General features: G+C 53.7%; 1 protein-coding gene across 1 annotated transcript in view; it reads left to right on the forward strand.

Annotated features, from left to right (window-relative positions):
* ARRDC1 (arrestin domain containing 1) overlaps nt 1-10,595 on the forward strand; it is a 19,866-nt gene that overhangs the window by 8,685 nt on the left and 586 nt on the right. The window contains exons 3-7 of the mRNA XM_009636316.2: nt 7,119-7,169; nt 7,731-7,885; nt 8,367-8,549; nt 8,900-9,076; nt 9,246-9,657. Coding sequence (XP_009634611.1) covers nt 7,119-7,169; nt 7,731-7,885; nt 8,367-8,549; nt 8,900-9,076; nt 9,246-9,657 — 978 coding nt within the window. The remainder of the gene's footprint in view (nt 1-7,118; nt 7,170-7,730; nt 7,886-8,366; nt 8,550-8,899; nt 9,077-9,245; nt 9,658-10,595) is intronic.

Here is a 10,595-nt window from a genome sequence, read left to right on the forward strand (position 1 = left end):
GGCAGCAGGAAGACTATATTGCTACAAGTGATGGCAGGAGGATCAGCAGGCACCAGGTACCAGTACCTTTCCGTACTACATGATTTGGCCAGCACAGTTAATACATCACTCACTAAGTAGCCAGAGGGAAATTGCCATATGGCCTGGCCTGCTGTTCCTCTACTAAAAGAACTAAAAAAATATGTGTACTCCAAAGGCGCAGCGTGTTCCCACTTGAGCATCCGTGTGTGCAGCAGGAGGGAGCAGAGCCACTGCTGTCTGCTTGGCAGGTACCAGCTGGGAGAGTTCAAGGTTGGGGCAGGAGCCCCATTTCAGCTGCTCCCCAGCTCCTGTGCCTGGGGTATGGGGACACCTTCCAGGTTCCTAGTTAGGGCTACGGAGCAAATAGAATCCTCCTGTTTGGGGGATGGAGGGAAAAATACACAGAATGTTGATCTTCACCCTAGTCTAGCCGTGAATGAAGCCTGGTGAGGCAGAGGTGTGTGTGTACCACGCACTGCGGTTGCCTGGCCCTGCAGCCTGCTGTGTGCTCAGACGTCTGGGCTGTCTCTCCCAGCGCACCAGAGCGTGAGATTTCATAGGGGTGAGTAATAAGGCTTGGCTGAGTCTGTCGTGTTTGTGCATCAGTGACCAAGGCATCTCCCAACCCTCTTCTGGCTTCTCTCCAATGCCTTCCCCCACTGTCACCAACCTGGAGGTTCTGGCTTTGTCGTAGTGGCGGGTCACCCTGGCGGAGAGACGGCTGTGACCGCCTGTGGCTTCCAGCTCCCCAGGGATGGAGACATTGGGGCTGGGGGAGCCAACCTGGGAGGACGTGTTGGGCAGATGTCCCTGCAGTCGCACTGGTTTGAACATGCAGCCCAGGCAGATCTGGTCCCACCGGTGCCGTAACACTGGCTGTTTGCATGGGCTGCTAACCGAGAAAGCTGCAGAACAGCCCTGGGAAGCCCAGGCGGGACGCAGCAGCTAGGGCTGTGTCCTTGTTCATGTGTGGTTGGTGCCTCCTGAACCCCAGCCCTGCCCTGCTCTCATGCCAGGGCAGAGGCTGCCAGAGGACCTTTCCCAGCCCTCGGCTGGCTGCTGGCAGGGCAGGGTGCGGGCAGGCAGTTTCCCCTTGGTCTTGGAAGGATGACAGCTTTGAAGGGCTGGTGACTTCCTCTGGCTGCCAGCTGCACCTGGGCAGCGGCCTCGCAGCACGGGCCAGGGAAGCTGCACTGCTCAGAAGAGTCCAAACCCTTTCAGCACCTAAGCTCGACTTAAATCACTTGTTTAGCAGTGTCGATACAGACGTGCGGTCATTTCACCCACACACACAGTTACAGTGGTGTCGTGTTTTCCCATGTGTTTATGCAGCGGCGTGCTGGTTTGCAGTGAGCATGGGGAAAACTTTGTGGCTCAAAGCAGAGCTGTCTGTGGGGAGAGAACGGTGCGTCCAGCAGCTGGGTTGGCTCAGGGGCATGGTCAGCTTGAGCTTTGCATGGGAAACCCGTTAATTTCTGTCCCTCCACTGTACATCTGTGTGACTGTAGGTGCCCCAAGTGCTGTGGGACCGTGCTGCAGCACCGAGGTCTGTTGTGTTGTGCAGGACTGGGCTCAGGGTTGCTCTCCCCATCACTGGTGATGCTTTGCAGGCTCTGATCGCTCAGGGGAGTCCCAGCTCGGCCTGGCTTCGACACCAGGTTACCCCCTGGGGACCCGGCAGAGGACTCGGTGTCAGCCCTCTGGGTCAAGGTGTTTCCTTTCTGCACATGGTGAGTCCTCCCAGGCCTTGTCCACATCCGCTGGTACAAGCAAACACCCCCCTGTCCCAGCGTGGAGTGGAGGGGAGCAGCTTAGCTGTGAATGGGAGAGTCCATTTGCTTCCAGACAAATCTCTGCTGGATTCAGGGAAATCACCAAGGTCGCTCTGTGCTTTGCACTGTAAGACAGCTCTTCCGTGCTGTTAGTGTGTTGTTGCTGCTTCTGCTGTCTGGGTTTGTTTTTTTCCAGGCTGTCTGGGGCAGTGGCTCCTTTCCCTCCAGGAATTTTTAGGGAGGATGTTTCCAAAGGCTGTGCGGGGGTGGCCAATCTCTGCTGGCTCGGCTCCTATCAGGAGGAAAGGCTGCTACAGGTATGGCCCCACAGCAGAACCCTGCTAATCCAGCTGCCTCTGCTGCCTAATGACTTTCTCAAGGTATTTTTAGCTGCATGTAAACTTCAGGAAAAGCTTTTTTTGCAGCCAAGCACACTGTGGCCTTTGTTCAGGCTTCTGGGAATGGGGAGGTAACGGCTCAGCGCAGCTGTGGTGGCTTGCACAGCCCTTTCCCCTCGCAGTGTGTTTGCAAGCTGCTCAGGAGCATTGCAAGCCTGCTGTGTGGGGCTGCTGGAGACCCCTCCAGCGATGCTGAGCTCCCACTGATCTGCTCTTGCCCATGCACAATCTGCAGCTTGCTTGGGCAAAGCTTCTGGTTCAGGAGCAGCTCAGAAAGGAGCTTTCAGAAAGGGCTGCTCGCTGCTACAGGTATGGCCCCACAGCAGAACCCTGCTAATCCAGCTGCCTCTGCTGCCTAATGACTTTCTCAAGGTATTTTTAGCTGCATGTAAACTTCAGGAAAAGCTTTTTTTGCAGCCAAGCACACTGTGGCCTTTGTTCAGGCTTCTGGGAATGGGGAGGTAACGGCTCAGCGCAGCTGTGGTGGCTTGCACAGCCCTTTCCCCTCGCAGTGTGTTTGCAAGCTGCTCAGGAGCATTGCAAGCCTGCTGTGTGGGGCTGCTGGAGACCCCTCCAGCGATGCTGAGCTCCCACTGATCTGCTCTTGCCCATGCACAATCTGCAGCTTGCTTGGGCAAAGCTTCTGGTTCAGGAGCAGCTCAGAAAGGAGCTTTCAGAAAGGGCTGCTCCTCCCGGGTATCTGCATGTCATGGTGGCTGTCAGAAGAAACCTCACCTCTGCCTGCTGCCAACAACTGTCTCTTGCAAAGTCAACTTGCAGGTGGAATTAGAACATTAAATGTCCTGGATCTTTACTTGAAGCTCTCAGGGCTGGAGGGACAAGGGCAGTTAGTGGCTTCCCATGGGTTTTGTGTCCTCTTGTCTGCTTGGATGCTGGTGTCATACAGTGGATGCAGGCAGGGAGGCAGAATGGCTCTGTGTGCTGCACACAATGCCACATCTCCCCTGTTGTGGTCTGGGGATCTCCCCAAGGCACGTGCGTGGCTAGCGGGGCACTTGCCCTGTCCTGCATCGCAGTGGCTGCACAGGATGGGCAAGCGCTGTGAGCATCCCTCACAGGGTGCCAAGGTGGCTTTTGCTGCTGTTTTCCATGTGAGAGGTACCTGGGTGTTGGGGCAAGGTCAGCCTGTGCCCTGCCCATGCTCATGGGGCAAAGGAAATTGTAGATTTTTCTCATTATGTCAAGACTAGTCAGCATTTGGAAATGGAAGCTCAGCCTTTAGGAGAAGAGTTGACAACTGGAAAGTTTAAAAGTAATTGTCACCTCCCTTCCCCCTGTAAGGGGGGACTTGGCTCGGAACTGGCCAACTTTCCACCTGTGAAAGGCACCAGACATGCAGCAAAGGACCCAAATGGCTTTGTAATCCCAGGCAAGTCGGACATGGAGCCTCTGCTGTGGCCGTGCCAGAAGAGCTCCTGCCGGGAGGGGCAAGCAGGAGTCTGGGGAGCAACTCAGTGTGGGGTTACTGCTGAGTATCTGCCTCTCCTGCTCATAGCAGAAGGCAGGCAGGACCTGAGCTTGCCTGTGGTCTCTGCTGACTTGTTGCTCCACCAGGCACTCTGGGTCATGCCCATGTTTTCACGGGAGTCTCCTGTCTTGGTCGGGATTGTTTTTCTTCATCTATTTTTATTAACTCTTGTCTCTGAAATAGCTCTGGCACTGAACTCCCACACCCCTTCCACTTTCCTTACCAGCGGGCTCCTTGAAATGCCTGCTCCAGGCTGCCAAGGGCTCCTACAGCTGGGATTGGGGGTCCCCAGCTGGATGTGGGGCTGAGGGTGATGCCACCCCTCGTAGCCCCTCCACCAGTGACGTGTTCAAACAGCCTCTGTGCTTGTAATAAGGGCAAGAAATTCAGGTGTTCAGCTGGAAGTCAGGGCTCTGTGAGAAACCATGCTAGCAAATGAAGCCGTGTACGGTGGTGTCTGCTCCTCTGGGTATGACCTGGGTGCTTGGTCCAGCCTGCTGGAAAATTCCCTGTAGGTGGAGGGTCTCAGAGCTGGCATAAAGATGCTTCTCTCTTTGGGGGAAGGAGAGTGTGGGCTGAAAGGGGCAGGTCTGAAAACAAGAGCTACTGCTAATTGCCTGCAGCATCTCTCTGCTTAATGGAGTGGAGAATAGAGCTCGCTGCATTTCCCTGGCTGCCTGCTCGGCGCAGAGCTGAGGTCTGGGCTCTCATGGCCATGAACCAAGCACTGCTGTGATGCTGTTGGTCCATGTGAGCTGCGACAGGGTGCAACTTCAGTCTGGGGTAGCTGGTCTTGGAACTCATTGTTGGCCATGAAGAGCTGGAGTGGTCTTCCAGCCATTCTGGGCAGCTTGCTGCAGGCAGGAGCTGCAGGAGGGATTTGCAGGCTGCTCCCTGCCCCAGGTGGGGTCACAGCAAGTCTGAGTAGGCTGTGAGCCAACGGGTCTCTAGGTGTTTGGGCTTGGTCTGAGCTATCAGGGTGGTCAACCCTGACCTGTGGGCAGTTCTTACCGAGTGACTTACTCTGAGGCCAGGCTACCCATGTGGAAACTGTATCAGTACCACCAAGTCACACAGTGGCTCCGAGAGCTCAACCACATCCTCTGCGAGTGGTGCTGGCCATGTGCGTTGCTGAGAGAACACATTGCCTTGGTTGGTGCTGCCATTGGGTCATCGCATTGGTCCTTCAGGACCCCTAGTTTTCTGCAGGGGGTTGGAAACTGTGAATGTGAAGTGCTTGCAGGTTCAATTCCAGCCTGGCGTTCTGTTGGTGCATGTGAGCAGGGCAGGAGCTTGACCAAAATGACTTGTTAGATCACGCTGCATGTAATGTGGAAGAGGGATGTTCACCTTGTGGGGTCTGTGAGCTTTCATGCTCCTAGCAGGAGGCTTAAAATCACTGCCTGAATGTTCATCTGGGGCTCTGCAGGTCAGACAGGTGGAAAGTCTCCAGGTCTTGGTGGAAACTCGGTGGCCACTACCTTCTGGGACTCCCATCTCCTTTCCTTCTGCGTTGCAGTAACAGCACTTGCTCCCTCTCCCTTTCAGATGGAGCAAGTCCCCTTGCTGCAATGCAGAAGCTGCACAGGAGAGTTGATGTATTCCAGTTTATCGATTTGCTTTCCAAAAATAAGGATAATGGGTATAAGATCAATATTGAGTGGTGCCCAATAAAAGGCAGAAACCCTTGGAGCAGCAAACAAGCACTGGGTTAGTTGAGTCATTCATATTAGCCCGATTTACCCCGTAACCAACAAGCAAAGGTACCTGCTACATCTCAAGCTGCTGCCTTTAACCGAGTGAGGCTTTCCAAGAAGGGAATAGGAGAAGCTGCCCCATGCCCCTGTGCCTGTGCCAGCTCTGCAAGGCATCAGCCTGGCCGCCAGGGCAGGGACTGGCTTTGTGCCTCCACCTGGTGACAAGACGGGGTGTTGCATTGTAGCCTACATAATTCAGTTTTATTTGGGGGACGGGGAGGGAAATCACCAGGGAGGCGTTCTGGCTGGGTTGATGGGAACGAGCAAATCTTGCTCCTCTCTCTAAGGATAAAGTCTATAAATAGACATCTCTTAGTTTTCTCCTGACGTGCCTTTGTAGTGATACACGATGAGATGCTTGTCATATTATTTATTCTGCCTGCCTTTGCACTGCAGGTGGGATGCACACTAACTGGGGTGGCTGAGCGAGCGGGGGGCAGAGGTGCAGCTTTTCATAACGTGAAGGATGCACTGAGTCAAATGCCACCTCCCCTGCCTCCTACCTGGATTGCAGTGTCGGGGAGGATTTACCCTTCTCTCTTCCCCACTTCCCCATCACGTAATCCACTTAATCCCCTGACGACAGGACTCTATTACTGTCAGTTCTGTGGAGCCAATATTGCTAATGGGCAAGCTGTCTCCTCTGTCTTGCATCAACAGAAGAGTCAGACAAATCTGGAGTCTTGGTACCTCCAGCAGTGATCCTACAAAGTAGAATAAACGCAGCTTGATTTAATAGGTATCCAGGTCTCCTCTTTGCACTGCCACTTTAAAACCCAAACCTCTCATGTTGCCACGTATTTAACAAATGTGGATAAACCTTACTGCTTTTCTTATGGAAGGCAACTTTGGAGCTGCCTGATGTTACCGGATCACACTGTGGGTGCAGTTCAGCCGTCATGCTGCCCTGGGAGGGAATCAGGAAACTGGATGGGAGTGCCGGAGGGTGGATGAGGTCGGGGAGTCTGATTCTGTAGTTGTTGTTTTAGCCATGTGCTGAGCCTTGGCTCTGATCTGCGCCCTCAAGGCTGCTGTTGCAGAGCAGGATATGGTTGAAGAAAACCAGTGTTGAGGTTTTAACATTGTGGAAATCTAAGCAGCCGGGCTGAGGTTTTGCAGGTCCCTTCTTGGGACTGGGGGTGGATTTAGGCCAGGGAGATGGACCTCTGGTTCCAGCTCCTGAACACTGTGCAGTCTATGTGGGGCTTGTGTGTGGCTAAGGCTATAGTGGCTTGATGCCCACCAGACCTCCTTACCACGCTCCGGCAGTGCTTGTGCTTTCTCGCCTTCTACCTGACTGCCTGTAGCCTATTTGAGGAAAGAGAAACACACAGCATCCCTTCTCTGTGCCCTGTGTCAGTAGTCCAGGGCTAACCACTTGCAATGGCACTGGGATCCCTTAAACCCTGCCTACCTTATTTCCAGGGTGTCTTAACGGAGAAGCATGGGGAATGGAGACATCTCCTGTCCCAAGGAGAGGTGGGTGCCAGCGGATGCTCCTGTTGACTCAAGCACTGCTCATTGCCTCCACAGTTGTCCAGTGGCCTGTAGGCAGCTGAACAAGTTGTGTGTTCTTCTCCAGACAGTGGCCTCTCTCTCCGGAATATCTCTCTCTCCAGAAGATCACACCATTGCAAGGCAGTGGCCTGTCCCACTTACCTTTTCCTCTTGTTTCCCGCAGGGGTCCTCACAGCTGGAGAGCACAACTTTCCCTTCCAGTTCCTGCTGCCAGGTATGATGCAGATAAATGGCTGAAGGCACTTCCATGTAAATGGCTTCCGCAGCCTCTAGAGCTGTGCTGAGCAGGACTTGGGCTGGATGGCAGAGGCAGGCTGGCAACTTGGCCCAGAGGCGCTAGAGGAAGCATAAGGTCAGCCTCAGACAGCCAAGGAGCTCAGACAAGTGGGTACCTTCTGCATTGGTGCAAAGCTGGGTCTGAGCTGTTGCTGATGCCTCTCCAAGCGTGACTCTGTGAGCTCTCTGGGTGTGTGCGGGGGTCCTGGCCTGTGGCTAGCCAGGTGTCCTGCACTCAGTGTGCTTGGAGAGGATCTCTGTTCTTGTACCTGTGGTTGTAGAGGATCCCTTCTGTAAGAAGGCTACAGCAAGGTCTCAGAGTGACCTAAGTATTCAGTCCCAAGTCTTTTTGAGGGGAATCCCCATGTGTTCTCTCTATCAGGTACTTGCAGAACTCCTCAGGTGAAGAGGAAAGCTGTTTAAACAGACTGTACTTCCAGTTCAGAAATGCTTGGCCTGACTCAGCTTTATGATCCTTTTCTTCCTCTCTTGACTCCAGCCTCTGCTCCTACATCATTTGAAGGCCCTTTTGGCAAGGTCCTCCATCAGGTGAAAGCTGTGATAGACACGCCTCGCTTCTCCAAGGACTACAAGTGCAACAAGATCTTCTATGTACTCTGCCCTCTCAACTTGAATGACATCCCTGACATCGAGGTAAGAACAAGGAGTGTGGCTGGGAAGTGCCAAGGCTTCAGCACTTGTCCTGTGTGCTGTCTGGGGAGTAATTGTGTGGCTGGACAACTCTGACTGCATGCCCTGACTGTGCAAGAGCAGGACAAGGACTCCTGATCTGTCCTGCCTTGCCATCAGTCCCTGTTCCAGTGATTTTTGACTCTTCTGCATGTTGCTTTGAAAGATTTAAATGAATTTTCAGCGTGCAGAGAGAGGTGTTGGCCATTAGCACCAGGTGTGCGTAGACACCTGGGTTTGGGGAGCTTGCTTTGGAGGGAAGAGCAATTAATAGGACAGCAAAACTGGGGAGATGGAGAAGTGAGACATGTTCTCTGTGGCAGTGCCATTGTTGCTGGTTCTTTGTGTCCTCTTGGACCAGATATTTCTGCTTGCTTATTTTGAATCTCTGAGTGTGGCTCTCTGACTCTCTTGAGCCAACATCTCTGTCTCTGCCATCCTGCAGCAGCCCAACGCTATGTCAGTCACCAAGAAGTTCAACTACAAGCTTGTGAAAAGTGGAAACATTATCTTGACAGCCACCTCAGATCTGAAAGGGTACATCGTGGGGCAAGCAATCCAGCTCCGCACGGACATAGAGAACAAATCAGGCCGGGACACTGGGGCTGTGGTAGCCAGTCTGCTCCAGGTAAGCATCTGAAAGGGTGACTCTTTGGCTTGTGCTGGTACTCCACTCCCCTGAGGCCTCTGTGAAACTGGGGCAGTTCTCACCAGTGTGCATCTCTGCTGCGTGTGGCTGGGAGGTGGCAGCAAGGAGTCCAGACCTCTGTGTTTCTCTCTACCTTCCTGGGGAAAGAGGTGGTAGAACTTCTCTTGCTCACACCAACTCGTATCATAATGGGTATTTCTGCTTTGTAATACACATGTTAAGTTTGTGCTCATGCTTATTTGACAAAGCAGTTTGGTGGTTTTGTGTCCTGACTAATGTTTGTGGGAGACAGAAGACCATCTGCGATGTATTTTCTTCTGTCTGTACAGAAAGTGGCTTACAAATCCAAGCGTTGGATTTATGATCTGAGGACCATCGCGGAGGTGGAAGGCTCAGGAGTGAAAGCCTGGAAACATGCAGAATGGAAGGAGCAAATCCTTGTTCCAGCGCTGCCCCAGTCCATTCTGCAGGGCTGTAGCCTTATACATATCGACTACTACATCCAAGTGAGTACATCCGTGCTCCTGGGGAGCTCCAGCAGGCTGTGCTCCCTTCTGGGTTGAGCTCAGTCGCTGAACTCCGTAGCTGTGTGGCGCAGGTGGCCCTTGCATCAGGTGAACCTTCCCAGTGCAATGTATATTGAAGAAGATGCCACTATTTTTCCTTCTCTTCCAGGTTTCCCTCAAATCACCAGAGGTTTCGGTCACTCTCCCCATTTATATTGGTAACATTGCTGTGAACAGGGTGCCTCTGAGCCCCTCCCGGTCCATCCAGCACATACCATCTGCAGTGGTACCCAGTGCCCCCCCGGAGGAAGAGGAGGCTGCCAGTGGTTATCACCCGATGGACAATGTCTCGATCCCCACCAAAAGCCATTCCCAGCAGCAGCCATTTAGCTATGCCCCAGGACTGAGCTTCCAGGAGATGAGGGTGGACTCAGAGCAGACGGGCTCCCCAAACCATCCCACACTCTGCCTGTCGACGGGAGCCACTGTCCCTTACTATGCTGAGGGGAATGTGGTGCCTGTCCCCACGGCCAGCTCTCTCATTTTGCCTCCGGAGTACAGCACATGGGGCTACCCATACGGTGAGCAGCCCGTTCCTGAGATCTATACGGGCTGGCAGTGCGGTGGTAAACGTCTCCTCCCACAAGAGCCTCTTTGCTAGCTGTGAACTGGATGGGAATACAGGGATGTCAGCCTGCTGGGGGCTGATGTCAGAGGGGATCATGAGATCTCTCTGCCTGCTTTAGCCTCCGGAGGAGTCCCCTCTTACAGCTGTAAAAGCCGGCTGTCCGTTCCCACATCTACACCTGTGCCTGCCCTGGGCTCGTCATGAGAGGATCTCCCTGTTCTTAAATGAGCTTTCAGCCTCCCACTGATAGAAAAACTTCTTGGCTTGTGGTGAGGCTGGTGGGAGCAGAGCCAGGAAAATGATGTAACTGAAATCTTCTGTCTGACTTGGAGTGGGCCTGCAGCTGGTCTGAAGATACAAGCTGTGGGGGCGGGAGCTGAGAGACTGTCCAGGGTGGAAAAGCTTGGGGAAATCCCAGCCTGCTGGATTCCTGGAGCTGTGCTTGTCCCAGGCAGCTGGGGTGGCAGGGACCAGCGGTGGCTGTGAGCACAGACAGACTGTTAGCACAGTCCTACCCAAATAAACCCGTCTGTTGGCACTGGGGTAATGAGACACTCTACGTGTTGCTTCAGCCCTGGCTTGGGGCACACGGAGCACGGGTCACCTGTGATCTGGAGGTGTTGGAGTACATGAGGATGCTTGTGAAAGAAGGGGAGGAACAGAACAGGACTTTGAGGTGCTGATTTTAACCCCTCTAGGCATCGGGACAGGGATGGGACCGGCTGGCTCAAATTCTGCGTGTGCACACACAAACCCCATATATTTCAGCAGGTCAGGTTGTAGGGTCCTGGGGGGAGCATGCCTGCATGCATGACACGTGTGCCTGTTAGCAGTTTGCTTTACTCTGCACCGAGATACATAGACCGGGGTGAAGGGAACCTCCCAAACATC

This window comes from Egretta garzetta, unplaced genomic scaffold, assembly GCF_000687185.1.
Source record: "Egretta garzetta isolate BGI_Z169 unplaced genomic scaffold, ASM68718v1 scaffold143, whole genome shotgun sequence".
NCBI lineage: Eukaryota > Metazoa > Chordata > Aves > Pelecaniformes > Ardeidae > Egretta > Egretta garzetta.